Source organism: Mauremys mutica, chromosome 12, assembly GCF_020497125.1.
Source record: "Mauremys mutica isolate MM-2020 ecotype Southern chromosome 12, ASM2049712v1, whole genome shotgun sequence".
In the NCBI taxonomy this organism is placed as follows: Eukaryota; Metazoa; Chordata; order Testudines; family Geoemydidae; genus Mauremys; species Mauremys mutica.
In genome coordinates, this window is record NC_059083.1 from 11,541,703 (window position 1) to 11,562,643 (window position 20,941).

Consider the following 20,941-nt stretch of genomic DNA (forward strand, 5'->3'; position numbering starts at 1 on the left):
TCCACTCCCTGTTGCCCATTCCCAGCTTCTGGCAAACTCCTAAGTCAGGAGTTCAAGGCCTGCTTTTCCTCTTGCTGCGTATCTTTAGGCCGGTCAGTACTTCCTCTCCCTGTGCCTCAGTTTCTCTATCTGTAAAATGGGGATAATGATACACTTTCCATTTTATAGGGGCTTTCATTTGAGAATTTCAAAGCACTTTACAATTGTGTTTACTAAGTTTCATTTACATCATAAAAATGCCACTAGTTCCCCTGTTCATATCAGAACAGCCTCTCGTTGACAAACCCATTCATATTCAGTGGCACAGGTGTCAGACTGAATCTGATTCCCCTTCACTGCCCCACAGCTATTTCCGTTGTCTTGAACTGGTAATGGGAATCTGCAGAACAAAGGAGAAAAAGCACTTTCAGTCAGGAGTGGCTCTAGGTATTTTGCCCCCCAAGCATGGCAGGCAGGCTGCCTTCGGCAGCTTGCTTGCGAGAGGTCCCTGGTCCCGCGGATTCGGCGGCATGCCTGTGGGAGGTCCGCCGAAGCCACGGGACCAGTGGACCTTCCACAGGCATGCCACCGAAGGCAACCTGCTTGCCGTCCTCACGGTGACCAGCAGAGCGCCCTCCGTGGCTTGATGCCCCAGGCATGCACTTGGCGTGCTGGGGCCTGGAGCCGCCCCTGCTTTCAGTGTATGTGGATTTACTTATTAGACAGAATAAGGAAGAGCTGCTATAAATCCTAAGGTCAAGGTGACACCTGGCTGTGATTTCTTCCTTTTTACTCAAATCATGCCTTGCCTCTGAAATTCACCCTTGTGCAGAGGGTCAGTGTATGGCCTGCCTTGCATAGGAGTGAAATTCACCCTTGAGTAGTAGGATGAGAAGGGAGGAGATGGGGTCTTAGATAGTATGGAATGGTTGAGACCTTCCATTTTAGTGAAAACTGATTTGGCATAGGTGGGAGGATTTCACAATTTCTAATGTGACAGCAAGTTATGGGCCTTGGCTTTGTCTCAAGCCATAAAGTTTACTTTTTAATTTAAGAGCAAAAGAAGGTTTTTTTCTCCCTGTCTGCATGTCTATGAACATGGCACAACATTCTGTCTGGGTGTCTATGAACATGGCACAAGATTCTAACAGCTGGATGTATTTTTTGCATGATCTGGTTTTGGTGGAAAGCGGCTGGTGCTGCAGTTCTAAATAGGTGCTGGCAAGGGGCTTTATTCTTCTAAATAGAATCCTGTTGCCCCTTTGTGGACAGTGGCTGCCATCCCAGGACAAAACTGCTCCTCACCCTTATCTTAGAAGCTGATTCTCATCGGCACTAGTGACTAGGTGAGGGCTGGCAGCAGCTCACAGGACAGATGGGAGCATGAATGGTACCTGCTGCTCCTTTCTTTGATGAACTTTTTAAAACCGTGTAGATGGATGGGTGAGACTACTGTTCAAATTGGAGTAATTCAAATGAATGTTTTCCTGAGATTCCTGTTCTTGTCCCAATACCTGTCTTTGGTACTCCCACCAAGCATGTTTGATGCAGGTCCAGTTGTGTGAGTGTGTGCGACTGGTGGAACTCTGCTCTACCCACAAACCCAGCACTGCACATTTGAGATATCAAACACCCAAGTTAGACGTTAATCACAACAGTTTGAGACAATAGCTGAGAGGGGGAAACTGCTCCAAGTGTAACCAATGCAGCAATGTCTCCCTGAGTTTGCAGAGAGCCTGAGCCTAAAGGTGTTGACTCCATGGGTGTTCTGGGGGTCAAGCACCCACAAAAAAACATAGGGTGTGCTCAGCACCCACAAACCCCAGCATGGGCAGTGGGTACAAGAGGCTGAAGGAAGCTCAGCCCCTCCAAAGAGGACAAAAAATGCTGGATGTGGTTCATCTCCTCCGGGACGCACACTGGCCCACCACCTATGGCGCGCTGCTCCCGGAAGCTCCCAAGAAGTGGGGGAGCGACTGGTGCCAGGATTGTGGCCCTGCCCATGTTCCACACCAAGGCCCCTCTCCGCCTCTTCCCGCCCCTGCTCCAAAAGCACCCACCGGCAAAAACAAAAGTCAGCACCTGTGGCAACACCTAACTTTGAGGCACCTGGAGAAACAATGGAACAACAATGGGATCCACCAAGCCTGAGTTCCGTGCCTAGGTTCCCCATCCATGCCATGATGGCAGAGAGGCGCCTTAGAATGGGATCCACAAAAACCAGCGTGCCAGGTGGAGAGCCACCTTAGCTAGCCCATGGGAGATGCTGAGCAGGGGGGTGTACCCTTAACCCTGCCCCTCTTTCAGAAATAGGTGCCTAAAACCAAGCTGCAGGGTGGCGCCTAGCTCTGCCTGTGATCCAGGAGTGGGAACACACCGTCTGCAGTCAGGGGGCTTAGATACCTAAGCTGTTTCTTGCACCTAGGAGTTAGGTGAGCGCTTAACTCCACACAAAGCAGAGGGAGTGGCTGATCTCCCTCCCGAATAACCCAGTGCTTAGAGCACTCACCCAAGTTGTTGGAGACCCTGGCACAAGTTCCCCCTCTACTGGAGAAGAAGGGATTTGAACAGGGGCCTCCCACTAAGGTGAGTTCTCTAGCCACCAACCTATACTCAAGCTGGCTCAGCCACTGAATATTTAATTAAAAGCAGAACAGGAGCGATTGAGGGACCCCCACCCTCAATCCCAGTTATATCAGAATGTCCCATAGCTCAGCAGGTACCCCACCTCTCCTGAGAGGCAGGAGACCCCTCTTCAGATGCTTTTGCCCCCTATAGCAGAGAGGGGTGTGGCACTCTGTACCCCTGGGCAACACCCTGGAGCACCATATGAATATGGTGCTCCTGTTCTGCTCCTGTTCTGCTTTTAATTATTCAGTGGCTGAGCCAGCTTGAGTGAAAAGCCTGTTCTGCTTTTAATTATTCAGTGGCTGAGCCATCATGTGAAAAGCCAGCTGAAACCCACTGTTCTCTGCAAATGTGTATCCCATTAGCGTGTCTCAAGTTGAGACTGCTGTATGGTTGTTGCTGAAATATGCTGTGGGTTTGCTGGTGACCTGCGAGGGACCATTGATCAACAGGGGAGTTGTGGGATTTACAAATCAAAGACATTGTGCAAGTCCCACACAATGGAGATTACTCAACCCAATGACCCAATTGCACAAAACCACACCCTGGGGATTGCTCAACCCAGTGACTCAGCAAAGCCCTCCAGGTAGGGTGACCAGAGAGCAAGTGTGAAAAATCAGGACAGGGGTAGGGGGGAATAGGTGCCTACATAAGACAAAGCCCCAAATATCAGGACTATCCCTATAAAATCAGGACATCTGGTCACCCTACCTCCAGGACATCCCTAGGCAATTGTGGTCTGTCAGGGGTTCTCATGACAAAATTTTTGGTGGCCTCAGAGTGGCCACCAAACTTTTTCCACTCACACTTTTTCCTAAATTACTTCATTAACTTTAGGAAAACAAAAAATGTGCACATAGACACGTCTAAATCATTCTAATTTATTTATTGCTAGCTAGGAAGTCTGCTGCTGTGGAAGGTGCTATTTGAATGTTTGTTAATCTTTTTCGCAGCCTCCCAGCTAGCTACTAAGTCTGCTGTGAAAGGTGAGAGTAACCAACATACAAGTATCACTTCACAGCAGACTGACTCAGCAGCCCCTGCAAGGCTGGGGAATGGAATAAAGCCCTGGATGGGGAGGGGGATGGATAGGCAGTGGGGGGCAGCGGTAATGAGCGGATCAGGAGAGGCAGAAAGGAGCCGGAGCCTGAAGTCTGGGGGACGAGGCCCCAGGGTGGAGCTTGAAGCCCCGGGGCTGTACCCCAAAGCCCTGCGGTCAGGGGAGGGGGTCCACAGCCAGAGCCTGAAGCCCTCTGGCTGGAGCCTGCTGCCCCAGGTGTCTCCAGAGGGGCGGGGGCAGGGCCCAACCCCTGCTGGCCACCCCGGCAACCAGCACCAAAGTGGCACATCCAGGAGGAACAGGGTGGGGGAGAGGCCGCTGCTGCCCCCGCACCATCACTACCCATGAGGCTGCCTGCAAGAAAAGCCCCTAGTGGCCACCTGCAGCCACGGTGGCGCTGCTCTAGGCACAGGGACTAAGGATATAAAAGAGGGAATGGTGGCCGCATGCTTTTGCCTTTCTCCTCCCCCACCTTCCCTGGATGCAACAAGCACGTTGAGAAGGGGGAAATTTCATCAGAGGAGACTGGTCCAGGCTTCGGGGGGAAGCCTGCATCTGAAGGACTGTAATGTCCAGCGGGGTGAGAAAATAGTTTAAACCTTATTAGCCTAGGCAGTATTTAGATCAAGATTTAGATTGGGTACTTATTTGTATTGGTAACCCCCTCTGTCCTTTTACACCTACCGCTCATACTCCATCTTTCTGTAGTGAATAAACCTGTTTTACGTAAAATAGTGTGTTTTGCTGGAAGTGCTTGGGAAATTCCAGCTCAGGCACGAGAGCTGCTGCACGTCCTCTCCACACTGACGGAGCAGTGGCCTGGGTTATAAATAAGGCTAAGTTTTTGTCAGGGCTATTGTAGGAAAAGTCCGGGGCAGATCATGAGCAATAAACAAAAAGTTACTGAAGCCTGCGACCCGGCCCTGACTCTCACTAAAAATATCCCTGACAAAGTGGGGAGGCGGGTTCAGCACCCATTGCTGCTGGGGTTCCCGGGTCCCCCACCGCTGCGGTGAGTGGGAGTTCCGGGATTCCCCCTGCCCACGGGTGCTGCAGGGTCCCTTCACCCCACAGTGTAGCTGGGCACTCAGGGGGGTCCCCCGCCGTGGCTAGACAGCTTCACGGTCCCCCCGCCAGGGTGGGGAAGCTGGGGGGGGGCACTGGCTGGGAGCTCCAGCCCCGAGGCAGAAAATGTCATGGAGGTCAATGGCAGTCATGGATTCCGTGACCTCTGTGACATAATCGTAGCCTGAGGAACCCATCACAGGGGGAATTGAACCAGGGTTTCCCACATCCCGGATGAGTGCTCCAACCACTGGGCGAAATGTTAAAACATGGGCCCTGCCTCCTCTGGCCTGATTTTGAATGGGGCCTGATCTGGTAGGTGGCTTCTGAGCACAGCAGCTGCATTGGGCCCAGCAGGCAAGATAGGCAGGCAAACACCAAGCTTCCCCTGGTTCATGGATTGCAGGAGACAGGCATCCAGACACCGCGAGTGTGCATGGCCAGCGTCAGGAGACATAGACAACAAGGGAACTTTTACCCTGAAAATTTAGCCAGTCCTCGCTTACAGACAGCCCCCCAACCTGAAGCAAATACTCACCAGCAACCGCACGCCATACAACAAACACTAACCCAGGAACCTATCCTTGCAACAAAGCCCGATGCCAACTCTGTCCACATATCTATTCAAGTAACACCATCATAGGACCTAATCACATCATCAGCCACGCCATCAGGGGCTCGTTCATCTGCACATCTACCAATGTGATGTATGCCATCATGTGCCAGCAATGCCCCTCTGCCATGTAAATTGGCCAAACCGGACAGTCTCTATGCAAAAGAATAAACGGACACAAATCTGACATCAGGAATCATAACATTCAAAAACCAGTGGGAGAACACTTCAATCTCTAGTCTAACCACTCAGTGACAGACTTGAAGGTGGCAATTTTGCAACAAAAAAACTTCAGAAACAGACTCCAAAGAGAGACTGCTGAACTCGAATTAATATGCAAATTAGACAATTAACTTGGGTTTAAACAGAGACTGGGAATGGTTGGGTCATTACACTAATTGAATCTATTGCCCCATGTTAAGTTCCCCTCACACCTTCTATGGGTCATCTCGATTATTACTTCAAAAGTTTTTTTTCCTGCTGCTGCTGATAGCTCATCTCAATGGATTGGCCTCTTCCAGCTGGTATGCGTGCTTCCACCTTGTCATGCTCTCTGTATGTATAAATATCTCCTGTCTGTGTGTTCCATTCTATGCATCCGAAGAAGTGAGCTGTAGCCCACGAAAGCTCATGCTGAAATAAATTTGTTAGTCTCTAAGGTGCCCCAAGTTCTCCGGTTCTTTTTGCGGATACAGACTCACACGGCTGCTACTCTGACACCTGAACATTTAGGCACCTAGAGGACTTCCTGGCAGTCGACTGGGAGTTTTGTGGATCACAGCGGCACCTAAAAATGGGACTTAGGTGCCTAAAACTGGGGTTTAAGCGTCTAAGACCCTTTGTGGATCTTGGCCCCCGAGTCTAACACAATTATTACGACAGATAAAGCACAAGAGAGTACGGATCACAGAGAACACAACCACCACGCTAACTGCAATGCCCCTCACTAGGTCCCCCTTCCCTCTGGAGTCCTTGGGAGACCACCTGGGATCAGGGAGGCAGGCAAAGTCCCCTGCCTCATACATGCTGGGATGCTTCTCCCCCTTCTGGATCAGTGGAAAATGGCCAAAGACCCCACATACATTAATCCCTCCCATAGGCGCTGACTCCATGGGTGCTCCGGGGCTGGAGCACCCACTGAAAAAAAAAATAGGGGGTGCTCAGCACCCAGCAGCACCAATCAGCTGTTTACGGGGCCCGTGAGCCCCATCAGCTGTTTCAGTGCGGCCACTGGGGGGAGGGGCGCTGATCAGCAGTTTCCAGCAGCTGTGGCCAAAACAGCTGTTTCCGGCTGTGCTGATCAGCTGTTTTGGCAGCCAGCCAATCAGCTGTTTCGGTGACCAGGACCCTGCTTCTGTGGCAGGGGGTGACTGACCCCACCACCTCCTCCTCCTCCTCCTCACTTCTTGTGGGCAGGCGTGTTTTGTGTTTTGCGTGGCTCTGCAGCTCCCCGCCTGGCTTTGACCTCACCCAACTAAAGGCAGCAGCAGCCGCCACTAAGTGTATTTCAAAGAAGAGGGGGTCAATTCTGGAGGTGGGAGTGGCTTGGGGGGAACTGAAACCCCTCCCCGGGTGGCTGCACTGCGAGCCGGTGCCTGGCTGCTGGCATGGGCGGCCATCTGCAGGGTGGGGGGCTTCCGGCTACCCAGCTCTCTGCATCTGGCAGGGGACTCAGAAGCGTCTCCAAAAACATCCCACGCAGCACAGAGAAACTGAGAGTACCAGCCCGCACTGGGCAGCTGGACCAGGGCAGGCATGGGAGGGGTGAAGCGGGGGGCAGGGCCTTGGGAGGGGGCAGAGTGGGGGCGGGGCCTCAGGAGAGCACCCACCGGCAAAACCAAAAGTCAGCGCATATGAATTCTCTCCCCTTTTTATAATTTTCCCTTCTCCTGTCAGGTGACTCCCTGCTCAGCCTCCTCAGGTGATCACAGACCCCTGGCCAAGGTGACATCTCCCCAGACAAACCAGCTGCCCTTTGTTGGGAGCTAATCTGTCATTTAGAGCTATTCCATTTCAGTGGGAGAGTAGTTAATGTCAACAACTCTCTTTTGGTACTCTTTTGTCATCAGCCCTTGGTATCTAAGCATGGAAGCAATAGAGACCACAGAGAAGAGAAAAAGGAGTTTGCAGCCTGATAAAACGATTCACAGAGATTTCATAATCATACAGAAAAGCCATCGGTTGTATAAACAGATCGCCAACCATCCAACTCCAAAAAAGTTTACATCAGAAAAATTCACCATTTTAAAGAGCCAGTTTAGCTCCCTGCCAGGTGAGTATATGAGCATTTCAAGAAATTGTTGATATAGACCAGGTTTTTCAGGTGGTCTAAAATGGATGATAGATTAGATGGATGGGCTGATGACAGAATAGATGGCGGGTGTGTCAGCAGGTCAAAGAACCGACTCAAAGAATTGTGTCCCTCCTCTTACCCCCCATCACTGTCACCAGCCACTTCTGCCCAAAGAGAGAAAGGAAAGTGTTTTGCATAAGTAAACACTCACAGAGTGTGATTTAACTGGGAGCCATTCAGCCAGATCCAGGTCTTCCCCAGGGATGAGAGAGAAAGTCCAATCCAAACAAAAGTTGAACCTTGTGTACTATTCTTTATGAACTCCTGTATCAGAGATACGACAGGCATCCGCGTAAGTATCATATGCTGTAACACTAGGATTGCTTTTCTTTGCATGTTCAGTTCCAGAACTACTGTCTGTCGATCCAGCCTCATAAAAACAGTCTGTTCTTATGGCTCTCTCACACCCAGATCTTTTCTTTCGAGTGAGCAGCATTCAGCACACAATACGGGGATGGCAATGATGGCTTAAAGCCACTTGTGTGTCCCACTGATCCTGGGGCCAGCTGGAGGGTCAAAACTGCCTAAGGGATTTTGACACTCAACACAAAATGAATGGGAATTTGATGTCCACATTCCTCAGGTGGTTTTGAAAATTATAAGCCCCGTGAATGATTTCTTATAACCAAGGGCCCATCTCTGCAAAGGCAGTTAAAGCAAAATAGCGTCATTCTGTTTACCAGCTCCTCCCCGTCCCGGATCACCAGCAGCTGAGAGTGCTTCGCGGAACAGTCATCACGGCTCTCATTCCACGGTTTCATTTTTCCAGAGACCCAATAGCACTTGTCCCTATGCAGCAGCCAGGTCGCGGGGCAGAGTTTGCACCCAGAGCCCTCTGGAGAGAGAAATGGAAAGGGAGAGGGGTCGCTAATATGTTTGAGCACACTGGGCTGCTTCTTGCTTCCTCCCTTCTTTCTGCGCTTGGGGCAGGGATGGGTGGCTGCAGGAGGCAAAGGTGCCTTTCAGCTAGATAATATTTTATACTTGTTAAAGTCCTGCTGCAAACCCCATCCAAGGTTGGGGCTCCATTTTTCTGGGCACTGCACAGACCCTGACCAAGGCCAGAGACCCTGTCACACCAAACCCTCCTTGTGCCAGGCACTGCCCAGACACACGGAGAGACAGCCCCTGCCCCAACTAAAATCAGGGCCCCGTTGTGCCGGGTGCTGCACAGACACACAGCGAGAGACAGTCCCTGCCCCAGCTGAGATCAGGGCCCTGTCACGCCGGGTGCTGCACAGACACACAGAGAGAGACAGCCCCTGCCCCAGCTGAGATCAGGGCCCGGTTGTGCTGGGCGCTGCACAGACACACAGTGAAAGACATTCGCTGCCCTAAAGAGCTTAAAGTCTAAATAGACAAGAAGGACAAAGTTCTCCTGAGTCCCAGCCCAGTGCACTAACCATTTCCTAGTGATGATAAATAGCATGGCCAGCATTTCAAAGCACTACGGCTAACGTTTTCAGAAGAGGCCACTGATTTTGGATGCCTCAGCACGTGAGCGCTTAACATAGACACCTAAGTTCTCGCAAATTTGGGCACCCAAAATTGAGGTCACTTCAGATAAGATGGCTGCTTACAATATCCTCATGTCTCTTTTCAATGTAAAGGACGGCTGTAGTTGCCACAGGGGTGTTACATGGGCACAAGAAGGAAGGGAGGCAGGGGCTGGGTGAGGAGGAACAGGAGAGGGGCAGGGTCGAGTAAGGGAGAAGAAAAAGACAGTAGGGCCTAGTGCCTCTCTCTGTTCAGGTGTGGCCTCTACTCTGGAAATGTTTGGGTACCCCATACTGCATTGCTTTAATACCTGCATGAATGGCACACTTGTGAGCAGTACTGGGAGCAGCCACCAGAGGTCACTACTCCACATCATATCAGCTGAGGAAACACAGTATCAGCTGAGTTGTAGCACTGTTGGTCCCAGGACATTAGAGAGACCAGGAAGGGGAGGTGATGCTTTCATTGGACCAGCTCCTGTTGGTGAGAGAGACAAGCCCGAAGAAGAGCTCTGTGTGAGCTGGAAGGCTTGTGTCTCTCACCAACAGAAGTTGGTCCAACGAAAGCTATCGCCTCCCGCACCGGGTCTCTAACATCAGCCGCAGCAGGTATATTTATTGACTGGCCCTGAGTGTGGCTGATGACTGAGTCAGTGTAGACAGCAAGGGGCCGCGTGCCCCTGCAGTGCATGATGGCCACAGGCTGGGACAGCAACTGGGTTTCCACCAGCAGTGACCGCGCCAGGCAAAAGGTGGCTCAGAGACACAATAAGCTGAAGTTACTTGCTGAGCCGTGTTGGTTTGGATGACACAAGCTTCCTTTCAGCTGAGATCGGAAATCCTCTAGACAGGTGCTGCATTTGGCTTCGCAGGTGTTTCTGTTCCCAGAACAATCTCCACCAGGGGCTGCCAGGGGCTGGCCTCTCTCAGACACCAGCTGGAAAACTTCAAAGAAGCATCAGAGTGAGCAAGAGTAATTTAGGCCTTTTCCACCCTAGAAAGTTGGCACAGATTAATTTAAATCGGCTTTCAAATGGATACAGTTAAACCATTGTTGTGTGCAGTGTTGTAGCCGTGTTGGTCCCAGGATATTAGAGAGCCAAGGTAGGGGAGGTGATATCTTTTATGGGGCCAACTTCTGTTGGTGAGAGAGAGAGAGAGACACGCTTTTGAGTTTTCACAGAGCTCAGGAGATCTGTGTTTGATTTCCTGCTCTGCTACTGACTTCCTGTGACACCTGGGGCAAGTCACTTACTTAAGACATGTCTACATAGCAAAACAAAAAAGTGTGTTCTTTTAACCCAGGTTACCTAACCTGAGCAGAGGCATGTGCAAAGGGGGTGGGGGAGCAGGGCCAGCCCCCCAGTAATCATCTCTGCCACTGCCTGCAGCTTCTGCCCTGGCCCCCGCTCCAGGATTCCCTCCCCCAAACCCCTCCTCCCTCCCTGCCAGGGTAGGAGTCGGACTGAGTGCGGCTGAAGGGACAGGTCCGGGAAAGGCCCCAGCAGCTAGCACTCCACTGAACCCCACTAGATGGCGCCCAGAGCAGGGAAGCCGGGCTGGCAGCAGAGTGAGAGGGGGCAGGAAGCCTGCTCAGCCCTGTCTGTCCCTTCCTGTCCCCCAGCCTCCAGTAAGTGTTTGGAGCCAGGGACAATGGAGGGGAGGCAGCAGGGGCCAGGGGGCACCGGGTGGAGAGCCGGTGTTTAAAGTGCCCCTCCAGAGGTCGTCCCATTTAAATCCCTGTTCACGCTCCTGAACCTGAGTTAAGAACACACCTATTTCTGCAGTGTAACATGTGCACAGTCTGTCTGCCTAGTGAAGTTCCCAGGTCAGGCTCAGTCCTACAAATCCATGAATCTCTGTGGGGCTGCCCTGGGGACCCAGCACCAGGCAGGCTCAGGGTGCACCCCTGCCCCCTTCACATGTGGAGGCAGAGCCTGAGAGCACAGTGCGCTGGATGTTTTTGTCCAGGTTAGCAACAGGGCTGAAGTGCATACAGGGCCGGTGTCGAATATGATGAACTACTGGAGGGAAACAAGACTGCAACGTTTTGTATAAAGTCAACCCACTTTATAGTCAGGATTCGGCTCTGACCGTGCATATTGAATGCCTCAAGCCTCTGCCTGGAGGAGGGTCCAGGTTTCGGATCCGTGTAGCAATACAGGCAGCGTTGTTGGACTACATCTCCCATGTTGCACCAGCCGTCCCTCCTTGGAAAGCGGAAGGAGTGCATCATGGGAACCCTGGCTGAGGCGGGGCATAGGAGGTATTGTAAGGCTGGGTAGCCCAGCCTGCTGAGGAGGGTGGAGACCTTTAGGTGACTGAACTACAGCTCCAAGGAGGTTCTGAGACAACGTTACTAATTCAAAATATTTTGTTTTTCAGCCTTTATATTGTTATTTATTAGTTAAAAGATTCCACAAAAAGCAGAAACTTTTCATGAAAATATTAATTTAGGCCAAAACCAAATTATACATCAAAACTGTGTTTTGATGGAAATTTTTTTTAACAACCCTGCTATTTAGACTGCAATCTCTTTGGAGCAGGGACTGTCTCTCGCTGTGTGTCTGTGCAGCGCCCGGCACAACGGGGCCCTGATCTCAGCTGGGGCAGGGACTGTCTCTCCCTGTGTGTCTGGGCAGCGCCTGGCACAATGGGGCCCTGATCTCAGCTGGGGCAGGGACTGTCTCTCCCTGTGTGTCTGGGCAGCGCCTAGCACAATGGAGCCCTGATCTCAGCTGGGGCAGGGACTGTCTCTCCCTGTGTGTCTGGGCAGCGCCAGGCACAACCGGGCCCTGATCTCAGCTGGGGCAGGGACTGTCTCTCCCTGTGTGTCTGGGCAGCGCCAGGCACAACCGGGCCCTGATCTCAGCTGGGGCAGGGACTGTCTCTCCCTGTGTGTCTGGGCAGCGCCAGGCACAACGGGGCCCTGATCTCAGTTGAGACCTTTAGCTGCTACCATAAGGGACATAATAATAAACCTTCCATTGACTTGGGGTTTTGAATCACTCCCTTACTGCCTAGCTTCAGCCTCAAAACACCTACTGCCCACACGTCACCTCCAGTTGTTTGTTTAACAGCAGCTTCACAGTAAATAAAGTTAAAAACAGATCAACCAAATGCATCGGCTCCCCAAGCCCCAACCAGATCCTGATAGCCCGACACAAACACATTCATTGTGTCATCGGCAGCCTGCTTGTCAAGTGCACGCCGCACCCAGAAAACACTTTTGCAAATCTGCCTAGGTTGCTGCACTAACTCACTGCGGATTGGTGATGGGGAAAGCTTGTAATGCTTCTCATCACCGTCTTGGCCCATCTGGCTTGATCTCATGTGACCAAAAACCATGAGTCAGGCTCCAAAAAAAATCATGAGACTGGCCTAAAAATCATGAGAGGTTTAAAAATTATAACTGGGATGGAGGGTTCTTTTTATCCGCCTTCCGGGGTTAGAGCAGGGGTTAGACATCCTCTTATTTAGAGTGTGTGACAAAGTTCCTCCTCTACCTTCGTGGGTCCTGCGCTTATTGGCAGATCTGCTCACCTCAGTGATCTTCCCCACAGTCTGGGTCAACTTCTCCTGTGTCTGATCAGGAGTTGGGAGGTTTGGGGGGAACCCGGGCTCACCCTCTACTCCGGGTTCCAGCCCAGGGCCCTGTGGATTGCAGCTGTCTATAGTGCGTCCTGTAACAGCTGCATGACAGCTACACCTCCTTGGGCTACTTCCCCATGGCCTCCTCCAAACACCGTCTTTCTCCTCATCACAGGACCTTCCTCCTGGTGTCTGATAATGCTTGTACTCCTCAATCCTCCAGCAGCAGCACACCCTCTCCCTCTCAGCTCCTTGTGCCTCTTGCGCCCAGCTCCTCACACGCACTTCCTCTCGTCTGGCTCCCCCTCGCCTGACTGGAGTGAGCTCCTTTTTAAACCCAGGTGTCCTGATTAGCCTGCCTTGATTGGCTGCAGGTGATCTAATCAGCCTGGCTGCCTTAATTGGTTCTAGCCAGGGCCGGCTCCAGACCCCAGCGCGCCAAGCGTTCTCAAGCAGCATTTTTCTTATCTGTAAATGTCGACCAGCATCAAGGGAAATATTATTTTGTTTGTTTGTGATGAAATTGCCGTTTATTGACATTTACCGATACAAATTGAATCCTTCCCAACCTTGTTATCTGTGTCTCTCTCTCAATCAGCCAGTGAACAGCGGCGAGTTTATGGGTAGGTGGGAGCAGATCCACTACACAATTCTGGAGGGCCGGGGACCGAGAGAATGGCTGCTACGTGCTTCGGCACCTGCACAAATAAATACGCTGCTTTCGGCTACTCACCCCAAATCCCCAGCGCAATCACAGCTGCCCCAAGAATGACATTTGTGACCCATCCGACCCAGAGAGCGACCCGTTGCCACTGAGGCTGCAGGGGGAGATCTGTAGGAACCAGAATGTGGAGAAAGACAATCAGAATCTAGTGCAGGGAAAGGCAAATACGGTCCCGATCCGACAACGCACTAGCGTAGAGCCTTATTGACGTTGATGGGACCTCAGCCTGGGTGCAGGGGTCTGCCCATGTGGGCTCATTGATAGGTCAGAGAGGAAGGCTGGTCACTGGCTTTGAAGACCCAGATTTTCTGGCGCCAGCTCAATGTGACCTTTGGCCAGTCATGTAGGTGCCTAACTCCCATGGGCCTTAGTCTTTCTGTGCCTCAGTTTCATTCTGTAAAAGGGGATAACAGTCCTGCCTCACAGTGATGTTGTGAGGCCCTGATCCCACAAACAATTTGTGCAACTGTTTGAAGCTGATGGAGCGACTCACAGTAGCAAAGTTAGACACCTGCGCAGGATTGTAAGACACCCCAATATTTTACGTTCGTGGGGACCATGCAAGCACCTAAAAATTACTGAAATATTTGCATACCAAAAATCTGATGCAACTCAGACTATTTTTTTTTCAAAAAATGAAGTTCTCATGAAAACATTTCGATTTTCTCAACATTTTTCAATTTTCAAATAATTCTGAGAAACTTCTTTTGTTGTTTGTTTACATATTTTGGCTTTCCCTTCTGGGTTTGTTTTCCGCCCCCATTGCCAATTTTGATTGATCAGTGTGAGTCATCTGGGGTGGGGTTATTCCAATATTTTTCGTTTCTGGAAATATTCCATTATATAGTGCCTGTATATAAATCCATGGTATGCCCACACCTTAAACACTGCTTAGGGCTGGTCGCCCCGTCTCAAAAAAAGATACATTAGAATTGAAAAAAGTACAGAGAAGGGCAACAAAAGTGATTAGGGATGTACAACAGGTTCCATAGGAAGAGAGATTAAAACAACTGGGACTGTTCATCTTAGAAAAGAGATGACTAAGGGGGGATATGATTGAGGTCTATAAAATCATGACTGGTGTGGAGAAAGTGAATAAGGACGTGTTATTTACCCCTTCACATAACACAGAAACCAGGGGTCACCTCATGAAATTAATAGGCAACAGATTTAAAACAAACGTAAGGAAGTATTTCTTCACACAATGCCCAGTCAACCTGTGGAACTCCTTGCCAGAGGATGTTGTGAAGGCCAAGACTATAACAGAGTTCAAAGAAGAATGAGATACATTCATGGAGGACAGGTCCATCAATGGCTATTAGCCAGGATGGTCAGCAACCCCATGCATCTCCAAATGCCAGAAGCTGGGAATGGGTGACAGGGGATGGATCACTCCAAAATTGCCCTGTTCTCTTCATTCCCTCTGAAGCACCTGGCATTGGCCACTGTCAGAAGACAGGACACTGGGCTAGGTGGATCATTGGTCTGACCCCGTATGGCCATTTTTATGTTCCATCTTGAAAATTCCAGTTTGGAAAAAAAAATCCAGTGGGAAACTTAAAAATCCAAAAGAAATCAGTCCGTCTGAAAACCAATGGAATGAATCTTTGGGTCTGTGTACATAATGACGGGGTGGCACTGCCGCTTGCGTAGGCAACCTGCGCTAGCTTGAATCTACTAGCGCAAGTACCGACGACAGTGAAGGTGTGACAGCTTGGGCTTCAGCGTGGGCCAGCCATGCCTGTAATTACCCCGGGGCCTGGGGGAGGGGGCTGTACATCCCTCGCCGCTGTGCCTTTGCTGCTCTTGGTACATGAGCTAGCTAGCTTAAAGCTCTGCAGCTGGAACAGACCTACCCGAGCTGCAGCCACATCTTGCGATTTTGCAGTGGAGATATGCTCACACCTTCCAACCACAAGCCAGTGAGCACAATAGCATTGTAACTTTTGAACGCCTCATCCAGTCACTTCCAACAGGGCAGGGAATGTGCTAGGCATCCTTAGCCAGAACCAGATGGGTTTGGGTGAAGATTGGAAAAGCAGAAGGGAGAAAATATGGGGGACACACAGAGCCCCTGGCATCTGGTTAGCAAGGCCGCAGTTTTAAGCAGGTCTATAATTGTCTGTAGGTCAGAGGCTGCCAGTAACACCTTCCAGCACAACAAAACCCCCATCTCGAATAGCATTTAAAACGGTAACACCCTGCATGACTTATCTCCCAGATAGAAAGGAAAGAAATACATTACATTATATAAGCTTCACCAAGTACCTATTTATTTGTGTCTCCGAAATAGAAGGGGGCAACCGGGGAGCTTGTGTGGTGGGGTAGAGGGATACCAGGAGTCTCTGGGGTGCGCAGTGGGGACGGCCACGGGAGTAAAGAAGTGTGCAACCCTCTAGGGATGATAATAATAGAGGGTTTTGTGCGATTGTGACATCACAGGAGAACAAAGCCTCAGGGACTGATGGGGGATGGGCTCACTGGACAACATTTTCTAACCAAAATGACTAAAGTTGGGTTCCTAAATCTATATATAGGCTGGCACCTAAATTAAAGTTATCACTATTGGCAACTTAGTGTTCTCTGATCAATATCAGGATCCTATAGTGCCAGGCGCTGCCTAGACACACAGTGAGAGACAGTCCCTGCCCCATCTGAGATCAGGGCCCCGTTGTGCCAGGTGCTGCACAGACACACAGCGAGAGACAGTCCCTGTTCCCAAAAAGGTCACAATCTAAGCAGACAATTGGTGAGAGGGGAAACTGAGGCACAGAGCAGGGAAGTGACTTGTCCTAGGTCAGTGGCAGAGCCGAGGTAGACCCCAGGTCTCCGAAGTGCAGTGCAGAGCCCCTCGCTGTGCGATCACACTGCTTCCATAGCAGTGACGTTAACAGAATGGGGACAGTTTATCCTGATTTAGTTCTGTCTCCAGGGAGCTGCCTGCGCAGTTAATTGTATTAATTCCCATGCCCCGGTAGCCTGACTATTCACATCACAGGAGCACCTACAACTCCACAGGCCACCGGCAAGAGCTCTGCAGACCACAACGGGAGCAGGGCTGTCGAACGCACCATCCCGTTTGGTCTGCAGGGTGCATAGACTTTCCCCTCCCCTGGAGGTTTCTGCTGGAGCATCCCCGTGCACAAAGGTAAACTGCGACAGAAGGGTGATAAAAAATATTGCAATTCCCAGCCCAAAGGCCAGAGGGATTCCCATCGCACAGACTGGCTCTGGGCTTGCAGCACGGGAATTCCTGGAAAAATCCAACCTTGGGTTTCAAACACAGCCCCTAGGAGACAAAGAGCCACTTACCGAGGTGCTGAGACGCCTGGGGAGGCCTCAGGCAGGGCCATTCGGAGGGGAGGTTCAGATCAGCATAGACTATCTCCCCCGTCATGCTGCAGGCGGCTGATAAGAGCACCTAGCTGCATCTGAAGGGCAGCCTGCTGTTTATGTGCGAACCAAGATGACCCACGCAATCCATCGCCAGGAAATGCTGCTTCTCAGAGCTGAAGTCCTCTCCTCTAACTTGTCACTGCGAGGGCTCCCGTCAGACCAACAGGCTAAAGGCTGAATCAGGGCCACCTGGGTCAGGGCAAGTGGGGTAATTTGCCCCGGGCCCCATAGGGGCCCCCATGAGAATACAGTATTCTATAGTATTGATTTTTTTTTAATGGAAGGGGCCCCTGAAATTGCTTTTCCCCAGGCCCCCTGAATCCTCTGGGCAGCCCTGGCTGAATAGGAAACACAGCCTGAAATCAAAGGAACTGGCCTTGAAATAGTGATAAGAGCACAATCCTGCACTCAGGACTTTCCAATGCACCCCAGGCAGCCGTTCAGGAGAAGTAGCATTGTCAACAGATAAAGCACCGGGCGGGGAATAAGGAGACTTGAGTTCTAGTCTATGCTCTACCAGGAAGGAAGAAAGTCACTTTCTGCCTCGGTATCCCTTCCTATCTCTTCTCTATGAGCTGTGGGACAGTCCCTGCTCCAGCTGAGATCAGGGCCCCATCATGCCGGGCACTGCACAGACACACAGGGAGAGACAGTCCCTGCCCCAGCTGAGATCAGGGCCCTGTTGTACCGGGTGCTGCCCAGACACACAGGGAGAGACAGTCCCTGTCCCGGCTGAGATCAGGGCCCTGTTGTGCCAGGTGCTGCACAGACACAGGGTTGCCAACTCTGACTGAAGCTATTCTGGGAGATTTCCACCCCCCCAGCATGACAATGTCATTTTCTTAAAATATCCTATTAAAACCTCCAGGATTGCTTTCAGTAGTCACCAGGAGATCGATGCGGATTCCGGGAGACACCAGGCCAATCCGGGAGGGTTGGCAACCCTGCAGACACAGAGAGAGACCATGCCTGTGACCGGGTGGCTCGCCCCATGGGCTGAGCTCCAACTGAGAAGATTCAGATGGTTCCAGTAGAAAAAGAGCAGGAAGGTGCAGTGGGGAACCCAGGAAACTGACGTTATGCCTGCAGATGCTGCATGAAGAAGGCTTCGGCAGGGCCCGGAGTTAAAAGGGGGAGGCCCCAGTTGAGAAAGCCAGGCAGGAGGTTCTGGGAAGCAGAACGTCCCTCAGGGAGGAAGGGTTGTGCCCAGATGAGAATGGGATGAGGAAAGCCTTCGTCATTGGGGATTTCCAGCAGAGAGACACTGAACAAGGGTTGGGGCCTAGGTGGCTAGTAGGTACTTGATGACTCAATGACTCCCAGGAGAGGAGTGTTTGAACTACCTTTGAACTGAGTTCTTCAGGGATCCTGAAAAGGGGAAACAGAGGCAGGCTACCCTAGGCCGCAAGGGGGTGCACAGGAGACAGCCAGGCCTATTACACTGCCCCAAAGAGTTTACAGTCAAAGGACGTGGAAGCCTCCTTTACCAATTGTAAATTACGGCACTGCAAGATGAAATCACTTGCCCACGATTACAAAGCATGTTCATGGCACAGCTGGTAACTGACTTTAGATCTCCTGAAATCCCGTCCAGTGACTTAATCACTAGCCCGTCCCCTGTTCTCCTCTTGAGCACCATCTTAAGGATGGGGTTTCAGTCTGGCAGTATTTCCCCAAGGCCATTGTTGTGAATTACATTCAACTGCCCAGAAGGTAACTGCAAGGTGTTATTACAATTGTGGCAGAGCTCTGACCTTGCCCCCGTGGGTCCTGCGCTTCTAGATGGTTTACGCTAGCCTCAGTGGCTCACTGTGACCCTCCACGTAGCCCTTCTCTCTCTAGGGTCAGGGTTAGTCTACTGAGCCCTTTTCATTATAGGCCTGCAAGGAGGTTGGTGAGAGAACTCCCACAGTCTCTGTTGTCCCTGGGGCTTGTTTCAGAACAGTTTAGCCTCCTGTTCTGACAGGGGCCTGACTTCCCCTCCCAGGAGATGTTCCTGTAGTGGTGGGTTGGGGGGATACCCAGGCTCGCCCTCTACTCCGGTTCCAGCCCAGGGACCCTAATGGCAGCCAACCTTTCACTGCCAGAGTCGCTACATTTCCCTGGGCCACTTCCCCACAGCTCTCCTGCTTCTCCCTTCTTCACGCTTACCTTAGGGCTCCCTTACTGATGGTTTGAGGGTGTCTTCAGTAACCAGCCCTTCAGCCGCACTTCCTCTCCTCTGACTCCCTGACTCTCCTCTGCCTGACTGGAGTGAGCCCTTTTTATAGTATCAGCGGGGCCTTAATTAGAGTCAGGTGCTTAACAGCCTCACCTGACTCTTTGCAGGTTAATTGGAGTCAGGTGTTCTCATTAGCCTGGAGCACCCCTGCTCTGGTCAGTCAGGGAACAGAAAACTGCTAATCCAGTGGCCAGTATATCTGCCTTCTGCTATTCTGCTGTACCCAACTGGCCTGGGTCTATCACACAATGGATGTATATTACTAGCAGGAATACCAGAGGTCAGAATCGGGTACAACAGAAGAACAAACTAGTCACACGAGCGGCTCTAGACATTTTGCCGCCCCAAGTACGGCGTCATGCCATGGGGGGCGCTCTGCCGCTCGCCGGTCCCGCGGCTCTGGTGGACCTCCCACAGGCGTGCCGCCGAAGGCACCCTGCCTGCCGCCCTCCCAGCGACCGGCAGAGCACCCCCTGTGGCATGCCGCCCCATGCACATGCTTGGCATGCTGGGGTCTGGAGCTGCCCCTGCATGAGCCATTGGCTGAAGTCTTTGACTATTGATTTTGCATCATGACCCGAGCTCTTCTCGGGACAAAATTAGTCTCTTTTCTGGCCAGCAGAAAATGGGGATGCCTGACAGTTGGTAATAAGTATTAACAGAACTTTAGGGCCAGGCTCCTGGCTGCTACAAATTGGCCATAGTGTCAGATCTCTAGCTGGAGTAAATTGGCCATAGCTCTACTGGAATATAGAGGTCTATAAAATCATGACTTGTGTGGAGAAAGTAAATAAGGAAGTGTTATTTACTCCTTCTCATAACACAGGAACTAGGGGTCACCCAATGAAATGAATAGGCAGCAGGTTTAAAACAAACAAAAGGCAGTATTTCTTCACACAAGGCGCAGTCAACCTGTGGAACTCCTTGCCAGAGGATATTGTGAAGGCCAAGACTATAACAGGCTTCAAAAAAGAACTAGATACGTTCATGGAGGATAGGTCCATCAGTGGCTATTAGCCAGGATGGGCAGGGATACAAAACCATGCTCTGAAGTGTCCCTAGCCAATATTTGCCACAAACTGGGAATGGGTGACAGGGGATGGATCACTGGATGATCCCCTGGTCTGTTCATTCCCTCTGGGGCACCTGGCATTGGTCACTGTCGGAAGACAGGTTTCAGAGTAGCAGCCGTGTTAGTCTGTATTCGCAAAAAGAACAGGAGTGCTTGTGGCACCTTAAAGACTAACAAATTTATTTTAGCATGAGCTTTCACGAAAGCTCATGCTAAAATAAATTTGTTAGTCTTTAAGGTGCCACAAGTACTCCTGTTCTTTTTGTCGGAAGACAGGATACTGGGCTAGATGGACCTTTGGTCTGACCCAGTGTGGCCATTCTTATATTCTTATGAATCAATAGGGCCAGATTCCCAGCCGCTGTGAACCAGCCCAAGGTCCATGGGAGTCAATAGACCCTGGTTCTCAGCTGATGTACGTTAGCTGTAGAGCCACTGAATCCAACAGAGCTTTGCTAATTTACTATAGTTGAGGCTCTGACCTACAACGTTTCACAGGAGCCTTTTTAGCTACCTGCTGCTAACCACATCCTTAGTCCACTGCACAGCGGGTCTCACGTTTCAGCTAGCGACACTCTTTGCAATAGCCTCACATTGTCCGTCCCTTTCAGTTTTCTGTCCAAAACGGGGTGGGGGGAGGGGGACTTTTTGGCCCAAGGGCCACATCTGGGAATAGAAATTGTATGGCGGGCCATGAATGCTCAGAAAATTGGGGTTAGAGTGCGGGAAGGGGTGCAGGCTCT

The 20,941-nt window shown here is 51.1% G+C and overlaps 1 protein-coding gene across 2 annotated transcripts; it reads right to left on the reverse strand.

Moving 5' to 3' along the window:
• Positions 1–226: 226 nt before the first annotated feature.
• Positions 227–19,112, reverse strand: LOC123346455 (killer cell lectin-like receptor subfamily B member 1B allele C). Of its 2 annotated transcripts, XM_044983863.1 has the most exons (7): positions 19,057–19,112; positions 16,822–17,079; positions 13,519–13,617; positions 9,978–10,139; positions 8,379–8,533; positions 7,850–7,962; positions 227–379 (listed from the first exon to the last, which is right to left on the reverse strand). In XM_044983863.1, the coding sequence occupies exons 2-7, from the start codon at positions 16,904–16,906 to the stop codon at positions 256–258; spliced, it is 738 nt and encodes a 245-aa protein (XP_044839798.1). In that variant the 5' UTR covers positions 16,907–17,079; positions 19,057–19,112; the 3' UTR covers positions 227–255. The 2 variants fall into 2 exon arrangements, with proteins under 2 accessions (XP_044839798.1, XP_044839799.1); XM_044983864.1 differs by lacking the exon at positions 9,978–10,139.
• Between the last annotated feature and the right edge of the window lie 1,829 nt (positions 19,113–20,941).

Coding starts and splice junctions, on each gene's coding strand:
- LOC123346455 (XM_044983863.1), bottom strand. CDS start 16,906: ATGACGGGGGAGATAGTCTATGCTGATCTGAACCTCCCCTCCGAATGG. Junction 13,618..16,821: donor CCAGGCGTCTCAGCACCTCG/GTAAGTGGCTCT, acceptor TGGTTCCTACAG/ATCTCCCCCTGCAGCCTCAG. Junction 380..7,849: donor TCCCAGTTAAATCACACTCT/GTGAGTGTTTAC, acceptor TTTGTTCTGCAG/ATTCCCATTACCAGTTCAAG.